The 17,226-nt window shown below is 40.7% G+C and overlaps 1 protein-coding gene across 2 annotated transcripts in view; it reads right to left on the reverse strand.

Annotated features, from left to right (window-relative positions):
* The window catches only part of PTPN22 (protein tyrosine phosphatase non-receptor type 22), a 67,750-nt gene that overhangs the window by 34,956 nt on the left and 15,568 nt on the right, over nt 1–17,226 (reverse strand). For both annotated transcript variants that reach the window (XM_069945712.1, XM_069945711.1), the window contains exon 2: nt 2,641–2,749. In XM_069945712.1, coding sequence (XP_069801813.1) covers nt 2,641–2,749 — 109 coding nt within the window. The remainder of the gene's footprint in view (nt 1–2,640; nt 2,750–17,226) is intronic.

A 17,226-nucleotide genomic window follows, 5' to 3' on the forward strand; every position in this document is an offset into this window, starting at 1 on the left:
CTATTCTGCACAGGCGCAGTACCGCCGGAATGGAAGCGGCTGCACTGCGCATGTGCGGCGGCGTCCGGCATCAGAATGTCACAGCTACTCGGCCATTTGAATCACGCCCAGAGGGGCGTGATTACAGCGGTAGAACGCCCAGGGGACAGTGACTACCTGCTAGCCGAACACCGCCCAGGTGACTACCTCAGGTAATTAGCATACAGGGCGCCAGTTTTATAAAGTTACTTTGCGGCTTACACGGGGGCGGCACGGAGGCTATGGAAACACGTGTGGCAAGTGTGCTGTGTGCTCTAACAGCACATTTCAAAAGCTCTATATGCGTTTTTCCGGTGATTGGTTCCCTTTAAGGGGGATGCAATGCATCCTCCCTTAACCCCTTGGGGGCCAGACTGTAAGCAGCGATCTGTAAAGATGCTGCATACTGTAAGGAGCACAACACCACTCACAATGATGGGTGTTGTGCTCCTGTTTGTGTGTTTTTTGTGTGCTTCTCCCTTTTTGTTTTTCAGATATCGGTATCCAGGGGATTACGTCGGATTCCGTGGACTACGTCGATGACCAGCGGTTGTTTGTTGTTTTTTTTAATAAAATGGTCAATGAGGGGTGTGGGGGTGTTTTTATTTGAATAAAAAAATTTTTTAACTTGTGTCTTGTCTTTATTTCTTTACTTTATAGACTTAGTAGTGGAAGCCGTCTAATAGACAGAATCCATTACTAAGTTGGGGCCTAGTGTTAGCCGGTATAAAATGGCTAACAATAACCCCCTATTATTACCCCAGTACCCAATGCCACCAGGGGTACTGGGAAGAGCCGGGTGCCAGTGGTCCCGGAGCGTCAAAATTGGCGCTCCTGGAGCGGGCTGCAGCAGGCTGGTAAGATTTAGGCTGGGGAGGGCCTAAACCAATGGCTCTTCCCACCCTGGCGTTACCAGGCTGCTGTCGTTTGGTTTTTAACCCGGCTGGTTATAAAAATAGGGGGGACCCTATGCGTTTTTTTTTTAAATAAATAATTTAAAAAAAACGCATAGGGTCCCCCCTATTTTTATAACCAGCCGGGTTAAAAACCAAACGACAGCAGCCTGGTAACACCAGGGTGGGAAGAGCCATTGGTTTAGGCCCTCCCCAGCCTAAATCTTACCAGCCTGCTGCCGCCCGGTCCAGGAGCGCCAATTTTGACGCTCCGGGACCACTGGCACAAAAAACACAGAAACAGGAGCACTACACCCATCATTGTGAGCGGTGTTGTGCACCTTACAGTATGCAGCATCTTTACAGATCGCTGCTTACAGTCTGGCCCCCAAGAGGTTAAGGGAGGATGCATTGCATCCCCCTTAACCCCTTGGGGGCCAGACTGATGTCAGACTGCACCAATCCCAGCAAGGAAGGGGTTAAGTGACCCCCCTTCCTTGCTGGGAGGGGTGCAGTGCTGGGGAGGGGGTGGGGAGAGCTCTATACTCACCCCGATGTGTCCTCTTCGCTGGTCCGCAGCACAATGAAGTCACTGTGCTGCGGACCCGCTAATTATATGTGCGCTGAGCCGATCAGCCAATCAGCTGAGCGCACATATAATTCTAAATGTTTCTTCTAATAATGCTATTGTGATAACATAATTAGAAGAAAAACATTTGATGTTTTAATTAAAGTAAAGTGATGATTAGTACAGAAAGCTCTTTTGCCGGCAATATGAATTAACGGCTTACTGGAGCTTCCTGTACTAATTAATATTTAATTAATAAAACACATTTTCGTTGAAATAAAATCAGTTTCGTTGTTCAATAATTTAATTCTAACGAATCCATCATTGTGCAATTAAATATACTGTCAAAAAATAAATATATATATTTATATATATTTATTTTAACAGTATATTTAATTGCAAAATGATGGATTCGTTAGAATTAAATTATTGAACAACGAAAGGCACTTTATTACAAAGAAAATGTGTTTTATTAATTCAATATATTAACCATGAGAGACATCGGCATTAGTGCAGAGGATCGCAAACCCCAGTAATAGCAATTCATGTAAACTGTGTTTCCCTGCTTTCCCAGATGCATCCAGAGGTGTTTGCATCACTTTCTTAAGACTTTATTTGTTATTTTTAGTTGAACCAGATTTCCAAGTAAATGACCGTATGTTTTCAGCCGCATGTCTATTTTTTCCCACGGCCGTAGTTTCATCCGCACATTTACAGCCGCATAAAAAATACAGCCGCACAGTTACATAGTGTGAACCTAGCCTTACTGTATATATACCTAATGATTTTTATTCTATGTGTAGGGGGAACATTGTACAATGGCATCATCACTATACTAGATATACTCATTTGGGGGTGTCTTGGGATCCCATTTTTTGCATTTGTGTGGTCATAAGTTTCCATTTTGTAACAAATTCTTTTCATGTGACATAACATGGACCCCAGAGTTGAGTGTATTTTTTTTATATTTTTTAAACAATAAATAAAGAACATTCATATGTTTCCTATAAATGCTTCCCTTTTGTTTGTATAAGAAGAACAGTTGTATCAAACCTCTCAAATAATTGTTTATTAGAATTTCATACGTATTGATAGTATACGAATTTTGATTCCTATACAATCCTAATATCCAAAAATGAACAATTCTGATGTGTAACTTACACGGAAAGATGTCTTTGTATCGATTCTTCTTAAAGTTTTCTGGTCTTTCTGCTGCCTTTGTAGTGTAACTGTTATCGATCTTATATTTTGCAGATTGTCGTTTCAGATTCTATTAGGAGTAAAAAATAAGATTATTATGATTATTACTCAGTAAATTTATTATACATTTATTATAGTATAGTATTTATCATACACACCTCTCCGGCACAATGTGGGGACTCTGCAAGAGGTTTATCTATTTCTGTTCACTCCGTCCTGCACTTACCTTCTACTCAGGTTAAAAACTGAGCAACACAGTCTGCACCCCCCAATACCACCACATGCTTCTATTACACACACAGCATGGAAAAGGTTAAAGGCTATGGACACCTTTGCATTGATTTTTTTTATTGTTCACTTGTTTCCTGAATGCAAAATTTAGTCAACTTTATAAATAGTCTTAATTAAAAAATTCTTACTATTTAGCTTTCGCAAAGACCTACATGGACGGCAGTGTACTTCTGCCCTCATCCACCGCTAATCAGGTGCCACACACTTGGGTTCGGACGAGTCCAAGCATGATCATGGTTCGCTCATTTCTAGTGCTTATAAAACAAAGAAAGTCCCACTGCTGAACCCCTTCCTCCCCCCTCCATTTGGAGATTGTGGCCAGCATCCCTAGCAGGCTGTCTCTGCACTCTGTGATGCCAGTCAGCCGGGAGGGTTATTCACAGTGAAGTCATCAGCAACTTCACCCTGGAGAGGAGCTGCCAGAGTGCAGAGACTGTGGGCCAGGGATGCTGGTCACATGATGGTCCCGGAGGGAAAGCCGGAGTTCAGCAGCACAACAGAGACGAATGCCCAAGACACAGTTTTCTGTTTCTTGGGCAGAAGGGAGCACAGTCTCCTGGAGGGAGGATTCTTTAACATCTATTTTACTTAACCGGATAACCCCTTTAAAGTGTTTACAGCTATTAATATAGCTATGCGGCAAGTGACAACCAGACATTATTTTTTTTATTAAACTATAATAGTATTTATTATAAGAATAAAAAATATATTTTTTTTAACCCAATGCATACTTTGCTCTATACTTTATCAATAACAATTTAGGGTGTACATTAGGATTTTTCTTTTAATACAAATAATGACATGGGAAATTAACAAAAAAATGTATTTAAAATATAAAATAAACAGGATATTATAAAATTAGGATTCTGGATGATAGATTAAAAATAAAACCTTCAAAAACAATATTCAGCTAGTCAGAGGCTACAAGTGTCAGCAATCCAAAGACAAAAACTCTTCCAGTAATCCCATCTACCAAGTTTCCCCCAAAATAAGCCAGTGTCTTATTTAAATTTTTGCTTTAGGTCTTATTTTCAGGGGATGTGTTATTTTTCCACGAAGAAGAATTCACATGTCACGGGCACAGCGGGACAGAGCGCACGGTATGACGGCTTCTGGCCTCCAGGGGGAGCTCACCACAGCACAATTGTACAGCTCAGCAGGGACAGAGATTATGGTATGATGGCTTCCGGCCACCAGGGGGAGCTCAACACAGCACAATCGTACAGCTCAGCAGGGACAGTGTACAGTATGGCGGCAGGGGACAGGATAACGGTACACTCTGTGCAGCTCTTCATCTGATGGGAGGGGACAATGGGAATGGCACCTGGCCTCTTGATGCCTTCCCTGCACATTTACAAGTGACGGACGCAAAAGGGAACAGCAGGTGATGGTTTCATGTTCTGCATGCAGCTTCTCTACAATGGACAGTGAAGGTAGGGCAAAATTAGCAAATCAGCAAAACCTCTACTAGTTCTTTTCAGGGGATGTCTTATTTTCGGGGAAACTGTGTTCGAAAAGTAACTAGCCTTTTATGGGAGCCATATATTTACAACCATGAACACAGTAAGATACAGTCAGTTTGTTGCTATGGAGGAAAGTGTTTATCAGTGCTAACTCACAAAGTGGTAGACTTTTAGGTCGAGGGTGACCAGTATGAATGGAATGTATACGTAACACAATGTACAGTATACAGTCATGGCTAAAAGTTTTGAGAATGACACAAATATTATATTTTCACATGATCTGCTTCCCTCTGGTTTTTATGTGTGTTTGTCAGATGTTTTTATCACATACAGAAATATAATTGCAATCATATTATGAGTAACAAAAGCTTATATTGACAGAATGAGTTAATGCAGCAAGTCAATATTTGCAGTGTTGACCCTTCTTTTTCAGGACCTCTGCAATTCTCCCTGGCTGCTCTCAATCAACTTCTGGACCAAATCCTGACTGATAGCAGTCCATTCTTGCACAATCAATGCTTGCATTTTGTCAGAATTTGTTGGTTTTTGTTTGTCCACCCATCTCTTGATGATTGACCACAAGTTCTCAATTGGATTAAGATCTGGAGAGTTTCCAGGCCATGGACCCAAAATCTCTATGTTTTTTTCCCTGAGTTTGCTTTATGGGAAGGTGCTTCATCATGCTGGAAAAGGCATTGTTGATCGCCAAATTGCTCTTGGACGGTTGGGAGAAGTTGCTCTTGGAGGACATTCTGGTACCATTCATTATTCATGGCCGTGTTTTTAGGCAAGACTGTGAGAGAGCCAATTCCCTTGGCTGAGAAGCAACCCCACACATGAATGGTTTCAGGATGCTTTACAGTTGGCATGAGACAAGACTGGTGGTAGCGCTCACCTCGTCTTCTCCCAATAAGCTGTTTTCCAGATGTCCCAAACAATCGTAAAGGGGATTCATCAGAGAAAATGACTTTACCCCAGTCCTCAGCAGTCCACTCCCTGTACCTTTTGCAGAATATCAGTCTGTCCCTGATGTTTTTTTCTAGAGAGAAGTGGCTTCTTTGCTGCCCTCCTTGAGACCAGGCCTTGCTCCAAGAGTCTCCGCCTTACAGTGCGTGCAGATGCACTCACACCTGCCTGCTGCCATTCCTGAGCAAGCTCTGCACTGCTGGTAGCCCGATCCCGCAGCTGAAACACTTTTAAGAGACGGTCCTGTCGCTTGCTGGTCTTTCTTGGGTGCCCTGCAGCCTTTTTGGCAACAATGGAACCTCTCTCCTTGAAGTTCTTGATGATGCAATAGATTGTTAACTGAGGAGCAATCTTTCTAGCTGCGATACTCTTCCCTGTTAGGCCATTTTTGTGCAGTGCAATGATGACTGCATGTGTTTTCTTTAGAGATAACCATGGTTAACAGAAGAGAAACAATGATGCCAAGCACCAGCCTCCTTTTAAAGTGTCCAGTGGTGTCATTCTTACTTAATCATGACAGATTGATCTCCAGCCCTGTCCTCATCAACACCCACACCTGTGTTAATGGAGCAATCACTGAAAAGATGTTAGCTGGTCCTTTTAAGGCAGGGCTGCAATGATGTTGAAATGTGTTTTGGGGCAAATACTGACTTTGCAAGTAATTGCTGTTAAGCTGATCACTCTTTATAACATTCTGGAGTATATGCAAATTGTAATTTTAAAAACTGAAGCAGTAGACTTTGTAAAAATTAATATTTGTATCATTCTCAAAACTTTTGGCCATGACTGTACACTTAATGACGCACAAACCTGGGGAACACCTGAATCATCTTATGTTATAAGAATTTCGCTATGAGTGTTGCGTAAGGATGACAACTAATGTCTTACCACAGCTAAAACATCTTTTGATCTGTTTGCCATCTCTGGAGTTTAGGGGTTTCTCCATCTACCGCATTGTCCCACACACTATCATACATTTCAGGTTCTCACTAGGATTCCAGACTGTGAGATGCGGTCTGTACATGTGACTTTCCCTTTCTTTATGTGAATTACTGTATGTATACTAGCACAGTTATGACTTCACTGAATCGTATACATATATCTGTGTTGACAGTTTCCAATTACATATTACACACACTTTGCGTAGGTACCTGTGACACTGCTCGCGCAGTCCAGCCACCGCTGTGTCTCCAGAATCTCCTCCGAGAATAATTGATAGCCAGCTCAAATATTCACAAAGGAGGTGGCGGTGGCCAAAAGACAGGGCGTGGGTGAGATTGGGAAGGGTGCAAACGTTGTAACAGACTTGTCTCGGTGGCAATGGCTCGCTTGAAGACTGGTATACCCGTCATGCTGTCATTATGATATGATGGACTTCATTGATTCCTATGTATTGCTCATAGGAGTCCTCTTGCATGCAAAAACCCACCAAAGTGCAAAATTGCAGATTTTTTTGTTACGTCACATTCAGAAAAATGTAATAAGAACTGATGGTACCGATAAAAAAAATAGATTATGGTGCAAAAAAAATAACTCTCCACATAGCCCCATAGACCAAAAAATAAGAACATTATAAAGATAAAAATCGAGCAATTTTAGGCACATTTATTAATTAATTAACCCCTTAGGGACAAAGCCAATTTTCGCTTTTGCGCTTTTGTTTATTCCTCCTTGTGTTTAAAAGGCCATAGCAATTGCATTTTTTCACCGACAGACCCACATGAGCCCTTATTTTTAACACCACTTATTTTACTTTGCAATAACAGACTTTATTTTTCTATAACATATGCTGCAAAACCAGAAAAAAATTATTTGGCGCAGTTGAATTGAAAATAATAACACCGTTTTTTTCCTTTTTTTGGGGGGGGGGGGTAGAGGGTGTTTTAACACTGGTTGCCCAATGGAAAAACTGACATGTTATCTATGTTCCTTAAGTCAATACGATTTGATGGCTTTTGAATGCGTATATGCGACTTTTTGGTCACTTTTTATTACAATTTTTCTGGATTTAATGTGACCAGAAATCATCAATTTTGCACTTTGGCATTTTTTTTTTGCACTTATGCTGTTTACCATGCGAGATCAGAAATTGGATAATTTAATAGCTTAGGCATTTTATTTATAAAATCAGGGGTGATTCAAACTTTTATTAAAGGAGGGGATTTTTTATTAATTACATTTTTTTTTCTACATACATTCGTTCGAAGGCCCCTTGGAGAACTTCTATGAGAGATCAGTGCAGTATACATTATACAGCACTAATTCATAAGATCAGTGATGTATTGCTCTGGGCTGCTGCAGCCCATATCTATGGATTGCTGAAGCGGGATCAGCGTCATTGTGACGCTGAGGCATGGCCAGGTAAGGCAAAGGGATTGCCCCATTAGACACTTGGGATGGGGGACGCAGGCCATTTAAATGCAGCTGGTATGTCTGTTACCGTTATCCTCGGTGCTGTTCTTGTGCTGTTTATTCTGAAATCCTCTGCTCGGTAAGCCATTAGGAGCACTGTGGGCAGGGATATCCGGCCCCACCCCCGGACTGCCCCCTCCATTGATACACATTAGAAGGGGCAGTACAGTGGGGTCAAAGCCCCTCCCCCATGCAGCCCCGCTCCCAGTGCTCCTAACAGCTTACCGGGCATAGGATTTCACATCAAAACAGCATGGGAACGGTGCGAAGGATGAAGGTAAGACACATACCTTCCTCCTCAGCATTCCCAGGCCACTAGGGAGCTATCAGCAGGTTAGATTCGTCTAACCTGCTGATAGTTCCCCTTTAATGATGAATTTAGAAGAGAAGGCATGTTACAACGTTTCTCATACTTGTTTGTACTATTGATTGATGCAAAGTTTGTTAAAAAGTTTGTGACTATTTAAATAAAAAACTGAAAGCAGAACCATCCTGCTTACACAATATAGTACACAGCGTATCTCTTACATGAAGCTAGCTTATGACTCTTGTATTATGAGCAGTGTCCTGATGTTATTATATCAGACTTGGGGTCTACTAATAAGCTTGAAGCATTGTGGGGACATTGGATTTACCAGCCTCATCATGCACTTTCCATCTACTGAATACAGACACTGTTTATGTTCTTATGGATTTCCTAATTGGATTGCAGTACCCACCCATTTGTCCTAGGAGATTTTAATAAAAGTATACTAGGAAGGCCAGAGTAGTGTGCGTGTAAAAAGCTCATTCACCTCAACCCATAAAAAGGCATGCTTGGCTCAACTGAGAATACATGTTTACTTCAATGGCGAAAGTTGAAGGGTCCACTGATATAGGGGAACAAAGAATCTAGGATGTTAACCAGGTGCTGCTATACACAGAAGGTCATTGGCTCATCCCTAAAAGTGGTAAATTCTGGCAAATCTGTTTGGCTTGTACCAGTATTAGTTGCAGTATATTGGTGATGACACATGTGAGTCTACTATTGACCTGACATGCTGGAGGAATGATGGTACTCAAACCCCGATCCTATTTGCTATGTTTGGATATGGGTTTTAACCTGGAAATCATCAGGGTTATTATTAGAGATGAGTAAAGAAAATCTGGCGAATCAAGATTCGCTGCCAATTGTTCAGCAAAGCAAATTCCCGCCGACTCGTTATAGAAAAAAACAAAATAAAACAAAATGGCAGCCACACATGGAGCATAACTGGGCGGGACAAAGGGATTAACCATAATCGCTAGGGCACATCCAATCAGCTGCAGGCCCCTCTGTGATGTCAGCCCCTCCCCCTCTATATAAGCCAGTTTGGTAATGGAGGCGGCCAATCGGCTGTGTGTGGAGGAGAGAGCAGGATGGTAGCAGGCAGTTACAGCAGAGCAGGGAGAGACTAACAGAGAGATATAGGGACAGAGAGGAGAGGAATGGCAGAAACTGGATAATTGACTGGCTGATTGACTTTTTTTTTAATTGTGATTTTTTTCTTTTTGACACTTTTATAGCAATATGCTTTAACAAATTTGCCATTCTTTAACCCCTTAGCGACCCATGACATACCAGGTACGTCATGGCCTCTATTAGCCGGCGTGGGTCCCAGTGCAATGGATCACAGATCTAATGGATCTTTGCTGTGTATATACACAGCATTAATCTCTATGAGAGATCAGTGCTGCGTATATACAAGTCCCCCAGGGGGACTTCTAGTTACAGTAAAAAAAAAAAAAAAAAGTAAAAAAGTGTTTATTAATAAAAATCCCCTCCCCCTAATAAAAGTCCAAATCACCCCCCTTTTCCCATTTTATAAATATAAATAAATAAACAAATAAATAAACATATTTAGTATCATCGCGCACGTTATCGCCCGAACTATTAAATTATCACATTCCTGATCTCGCACGGTAAACGGTGTCAGCGCAAAAAAATTCCACAGTGCAAAATTGTGCATTTTTAGTCGCATCAAATCCAGAAAAAAATTTAATAAAAAGTGATCAAAAAGTTGCATATGCGCAAACAAGGTACCGATTGAAAGTAAAGATCATGGCGCAAAAAATGACACCCACACTGCCCCATAGATAAAAGCGCTATAAGCCTGGGAATTTTAAGGAACATATACAGTATTTGTTAACAATGGTTCGAATTTTTTAAAAGCCATCAGATAAAATAAAAGTTATACATGTTACATATCGTTGTAATCGTAACGACTTGAGGAACATGCATAACAAGTCAGTTTTACCTCAGGGCGAACGGTGTAAATGCAAAACTCCCCGAAATCCAAACAAATTCCGTTTTTTTTTTCAATTTGACAGCACAAATGATTTTTTTACGGTTTTTCAGCGTATTTTATGGGAAAATAAAGTCTGTCATTGCAAAGTGCAATTGGTTTCGCAAAAAATAAGGTCTCATATGGGTCTCTCGGTGACAAAATTCAAGTGCTATGGCCTTTTAAACTTAAAGTGGAAAAAGCAATAGTGCAAAAACGAAAATTGGCTTTGACCTTAAGGGGTTAATAGTCCCAGTACTGTAGCTACTATAGTTGTGGCTAAAATTCGGTTCGCAAATCTTAATGAGTTTGACCAAAAATTAGCGAAGCTTGCAAAACTAATTTCCAGCTGCTTCGCTCATGTCTAGTTATTATTTACCACCAACTACTATGTAACAATCAGCCATAACATTAAAATATTGTGCAGGGCCCCTATCGCTGCCAACACATTTCTGACACTATGAAACTCTATAGAACTCCAGGAGACATTTTACAGTGTCCTGTGTTATGTTCTGTAAGTTGTGAAGTGGGACCTCTATGGATCATACTTGGCACATCCCAAGGGTGTTCAGTCAGATTAAGGTCTCTCAGATTTAGATCAATATTAATCATTGACCTTGTTTCTTGCCCACATGGATTTCTCCAGAATCTTTTGATGATATTATGTGCTGTAGATGGTGAGATTTTCAAAGTAATAGGAATTATAGTTTTGGAACAGCCAGAGGACTGCATGGTGTGCACCACTGGCTTAAGGCCTTGAGTGCAATGTATCATTTCCTATCAGTAAGACATAATTCACTACAATAATGTGCTGAATAAAATACTGTATGTTCATTGGATTTTGGAACCTTTTGAAGCTGTTAGGACCATATGACTAGGAAGATTAGTCAGGGAAGACAGGACAGTGAGCCCTAGAGCTAGGCCCCCCAAGACCAACCCTGCCTAATTGCCAGCCTTACACTAGGTGGTTGGTGACAACTGGCAGCGGTCGCTTCCTACACTAAAGTGCACACAGAGACAAAACAAGACAAAGACTAAAGAATAGTTGTATATAAATGGGTCAGAAAACTAAGTGGGCAAATACAGTATTAGGCTGGGTTCACACTACGTATATTTGAGGCTGTATTTGGTCCTCATGTCAGGTCCTCATAGCAACCAAAACCAGGAGTGGATTGAAAACACAGAAAGGATCTGTTCAGATAATGTTGTAATTGAGTGGATGGCCGCCATATAACGGTAAATAACGGCCATTATTTCAATACAACAGCCATTGGCTATGTTCACACTACGTATATTTGAGGCTGTATGTTTGAGGCTGTATAGCAACCAAAACAAGGAGTGGTTTGAAAACACAGAAAGGCTCTGTTCACATAATGTTGTAATTGAGTGGATGGCCGCCATTTAATGGCAAATATGTGCTGTTATTTAAAAACAACGGTTGTTGTATTGAAATAATGGAAGTTATTTACCGTTATATGGCGGCCATCCTCTCAATTACAACATTATGTGAACAGAGCATGCAAAAAACGAAGAATGGTCAGCACTCACAACAAAAAGGTCCCTTTAGATGGAATGTGGTGTTCTTATTATGGCTGTATGCCTCTCCACGAGCACGCGAGAAAAAACCCCCGGACCCAAGGGCATCCAACAAGGTATAAGCACGAAAGTACTCTCCAGCTCGCTTGATTACTTTTAAACCTTTATTATATAATGTTTAAAAGGCCGACGCGTTTCGGGCTCTCTTGCCCTTATTCATGGCTCTAAACAACATGGAATACGGTGTGTTAGAACATACATATCTGCATATACAACCATGTAAGTAACAAAACAGATAAAAGAAAAAACCCACATATAAAGCATATATACATACAGAAATGTGAATGACATGCACAAAAACAAATACATGAAATTAGTAATGTTAATATTAAAACATGCAATGTCACGTATGAATTGAAAAAAGTACTGGGATGAAAAGAAAACTGGAATGAAAATGCTAGGATGGGAAAAAAAAAAAACAAAACAAAACAAAACAAAAAAAAAAAAACAAAACAAAAACACAAACAAACAAAAAAACACAAAAAAACACAAAACACCCTCTTATATGATGTGTCCTGATGTGTTTTTTTTCCTATCCTAGCATTTTCATTCCAGTTTTCTTTTCATCCCAGTACTTTTTTCAATTCATACGTGACATTGCATGTTTTAATATTAACATTACTAATTTCATGTATTTGTTTTTGTGCATGTCATTCACATTTCTGTATGTATATATGCTTTATATGTGGGTTTTTTCTTTTATCTGTTTTGTTACTTACATGGTTGTATATGCAGATATGTATGTTCTAACACACCGTATTCCATGTTGTTTAGAGCCATGAATAAGGGCAAGAGAGCCCGAAACGCGTCGGCCTTTTAAACATTATATAATAAAGGTTTAAAAGTAATCAAGCGAGCTGGAGAGTACTTTCGTGCTTATGTGAACAGAGCCTTTCTGTGTTTTCAATCCACTCCTGATTTTGGTTGCTATGAGGACCTGACATGAGGACCAAATACAGCCGCACAGTTACATAGTGTGAACCCAGCCTTAAACAGTACTAAACTACAAAATAGCAATACAGGTAAACACCAGCAAAATCCAAATAGACTTATAGCAAGCATTGCGTAAAGGGCCAGAGGTATTCTTATCTAATGTCAGAGTCCCGGTCCAGGGTGTGATTGGACCAGCTCTCTGACATCCAGACCACATAGATCACAGACTAGTATGGAAGAAATATGAGTGGTGAAAGAACTGTCAATCACAACTAGCTTAACTGTCTGCAGCCCAGAACAAAGTCAGCAGGGGAAACAGATGGGTGTGGTAAAAAAAACAATTAATACAGCAATAAGAGAAATAGAGCAGTGTTCAGACCAGTGCAAGACAAAATATGTACAAAATCACAGTCAACATCACATTCTCTGCAGTACTTTGTGGACAGAGGCTGATGCTGAAGCTTGCATGGACACGGATATTACAGAAGCATTGATTTCTTAAACATTTTTGCCTAATACACACACACATATATATATATATATATATATATATATATATATATCCCAACCAATCACAGCTGCCTTTATTATTAGGCAACCAATATTACCGGAGATGAGCGAACTTCAAGCATGCTCTGGTTCACCCTAACTCGAGCGTGTGGCATTTGATTACCGGTGGCTAAATAAGTTGGATGCAGCCCTAGGGGGTCTTGAAAAACATAGATAACGCCTATGGCCTAGGGCTCCATCTAACCTCTTCAGCCACTATTTAGATGCCGCACGCTTGAGTTAGGATAAACCAGAACATGCTTGAAGTTTGCTGATCTCTAAATATTACTTATTTCACCTGTCTGTGGTTTTATTGTTAGGCTGATGGGTGTATCTACCTTCTAATTGACTATGTGTAAAAATAAACACAGGCGCTCGCTTCTCACCGTATGTTCTACGTCTGCTTTCCCCACTTCCTTACATTGCTTACCGAATGCACTAACCTCATAGATGACACGTACAGCCCACTCAAGCAATGCATTTACTAAAGCTCACACAAGACACATCCTGCTGTGCCGAAACACCGTTTTTATATGACTTGTGTCATTACAATGCAGTCAAGAAAATATTTTATGTAAGATTTACACTGAGAAAAAGCCTTGGGTTTTACTCATCATTTTGTGAAACGTTTTCATGCTGGAAGACGGAAGTGGCATCTTCCTCTTTCATCTGCTTAAAATAACTTCAATATGCCGTGTCTCAGTTTATTGCTACAACAAATTTACAATGGAGAATTATAATCACATACTTGGCAAGTTACCATGCATGTGGACCACACTGGTCAAACCACAATGCTATTCTATACAACTCCTTATGAAACCAGCATGGGCATCAGGGTGGTTTTTAGTCATAAATCAAATATTCACTCAAAACACACACAGAACCCATATGTGCTAAGGAACAACGGGGGAGATAGACAAATGTGTGTGTGCATTAAGCCCTATTACACGGGGCGACTGCCACCGCTACTACATGCACGGGGGGGCTGCGGGGAGCTGCAGGGGGGCTGCTCGGATGATCACTAGATTGTCCGGGCAGCCCATAGCGGTCTGCCGCCGCCACTCCTATAGAAAGACAAACGACAGCAATGGTCAGCCGACATCGTTCATGTCGACTCATCATTACCTTTTATTACATGGGATGATTATTGCCCCCCAAAAGTTATACAAATCACCAATATACACTAATGCTTATAAGGTGCTTTTTTCCACTTTATGTGCATTTCCTGTAATAAGTGTATATTGGTGATTTGTATAACTTTTGAAAAAATTTCACCGGACTTCTCCTTTAATCATTTGCTAATCGGTCACTGTAATTCCGCATTTGTCATTCAGTGTAATTCCAAATCGTTCCTTCTTTTGCTGGGATCAGATGGAGTAAATGATCGTTGTAACGACTATAATTCTATGTAATATGGTGAACAATTTTAGGTTTCTTTTATATCGTTTATATCATTTTTTGTTAAAAATCGGTTCATCTAATGGCACCCTATGGCTGAGAGGTGCTCATCTCTAATCAGAACATTCTTGATATCCTCCTCTGACCCCTTTTGTCAATGAGCATCAGCACACTGGGAGATGATAAATTTCTCAATGAAGAAGTAGTATAAAACATTTTACAACTGGAAACACAGTTGATTTTTAATAAGAAGACATATTAATTACAACAGTATAAATAATCGAATCAACAACAATAATAATAACAATAATAATAATGTAATCTATATCACCAGTAACAATTATGTCACCTTAAGGCTATGTTCACACAACGTGAACATCTGGCCGTTCCGTGAGCCGGAGCCGCTTGCTTCATAGTGTGAACTGACAGGGTTTCCTACGGCCGCAATTAATTGAATTGCGGCCGCAGAAAACTGACGTGTCAGTAATTTCCGGCCCCGTACGGGATCCCAGCCGGAGCGCATACAATGTGTATACGCTCCGGCTGGGATCCCATTGAAAGTAAGGCATTGTTCCACCCCGTAAACACTATGGCCGTTATTGCCATCGGCAACAACGGCCGTAGTTTTACGTAGTGTGAACATAGCCTAAAGAGGTATTCCAGGCTAAAATGATTGATCGCCTATCCTCAGGATCACTGATCAACAGGGTGTGAACACCCGGCACCACCTCCAATCAATTGATCCGGTAAGCCACAGCTGAATTCCTATTTCCATTCCCACTCACTGTGCAGGTACCGCAGCTCTCCCAAACAGCTGATGTCTAATGCTTTGTTAAGTACAGTAGATGCCGTGATACCATGCCCCCTGTAACTTTCTATTGCCTACTTTGCCATGAAATGCGCAATTGTAGCTAAATTTGCCATTCTTGCCATGATTCACACATGGCAAATTAGCAAGAAACTCATATAAAAAAAAAATGCAACAAAAACGCAACAAAATGCCATGTGTGAACACAGGCTTTGAATTGCGCAATCACGGTAAAGAATCACTATTTTTCTTGCGATTTAGTGCTGTAGAGATTCAAACAGTTTCCCCACTCCCGGTATGTCAATGGGGGGGGGGGGGGGGGGGGGGGGGCGACGACACTCCACTACAGGGCTTCCCCATCCATCACCTCCATAATACATGGGACGTGGGAATAAGTCCTTAATACCCCATGATTTAAATTTGAAAACTGGGTTATAGAGGTTCTGGAAATTTTCTCATGGACATAAGTATTCACACTCCTTTTTATGACACTTGAAATTTAGCTCTGGAATCTCCCACTTCTCTTGATGATCTCTGAGATGTTTCTACAACCTGATTAGTGTCACCTGTGGTATATTCAGGCGTTGGACATAATCTAAAAAGACACAGCCCTTTCTATATAACATCTCACAGATGACAATGTACATCAGAGCAAAAACTAAGCCATGAAGAGGAAAGAACTGCCTGTAGAGTTTAGGTACAAGATAGTGTGTAGGCACAGGTCTAGAGAAGGCCATCCCACAAAACTAAGTAATCAGGGGGAGAAGCGCCTTGGTAAGTGATCAAGAACCCAATGGTCGCTCTGCCCGAGCTCCAAAAATCCTGTGTGCAGATGGGAGAAACTTCCATAAGGCCAACCATTGTAAGAAATGAACCTTAGGAAATATATATATCTTATAGTCGGCCATCTTGGATATATTTTATAAGGTATCTATTTATTGGAATTAAGATGGAGGACTACAGACGTAGCCAGGGTTAACCTGATCTCTGACACAACACTTGTATCAGAGAGCTTTGTTAAGTTTAGTTAAAAGTGTCATTGTGATCAGTTTAACACAGGCTACATCTGTATATGGTTGTATTTTTCCCAAACATGCATACTAAATATCCATTGTAGGCCGAGATTCTCGCATCAGATAGTCACCTGGTGTCACAGGTAGAGTGTTTACAGATGCAAGATAACACTGTGATACCAATTGGCAAATTGTCTCTGCCATGATCAAAGGCTTTTGGGACAAAGAGGTGGAGACAACACGTCTGTGAGAATAGGGACAAAACAATGGAGGATGTGACATAAAAAGAGGGCTCAGGAGGGAAGGAGGACAGGAAGGAGAGGAGCAGGACAGGAAGGGGAGGTCACAGGAAGTGGAGACCAGACCTGAAGGAGATGGAGACCTGTGTGGTTAAAGGCTGATAGTGTGTGGTAACTATGCTTGAAATTGTTGTTGTTGGAATTGATGTAATATTTAGTTTCCTGTAGTGTAATGGTTATTCCTTATTGGTTATATTGTATTTGTATTGTAGTTTCGTATTCCTTATCTCTTTCTGCTCTTTTATATGACTGTACAACTTTTATAACAAATATAAAATCAGTATTCCACTCGGACAATATGTGATTTACTTTACACTCGCTCTTGTATTTCATTTACTGGCCCAACCTCGAATCTAGACCCAGTTAGAGGGTGGTGTGTATATATACGTATTATCTATACTCTAGATATATATTTATATATACATAATATTTCTTACATTTTGGCGAGCCAGGTAGGACCATCACTGCACCATCAAACAATCAATCTGAGGTTTATGGCAGAGTGGCCAGAAAAGA

Source organism: Dendropsophus ebraccatus, chromosome 11, assembly GCF_027789765.1.
Source record: "Dendropsophus ebraccatus isolate aDenEbr1 chromosome 11, aDenEbr1.pat, whole genome shotgun sequence".
In the NCBI taxonomy this organism is placed as follows: domain Eukaryota; kingdom Metazoa; phylum Chordata; class Amphibia; order Anura; family Hylidae; genus Dendropsophus; species Dendropsophus ebraccatus.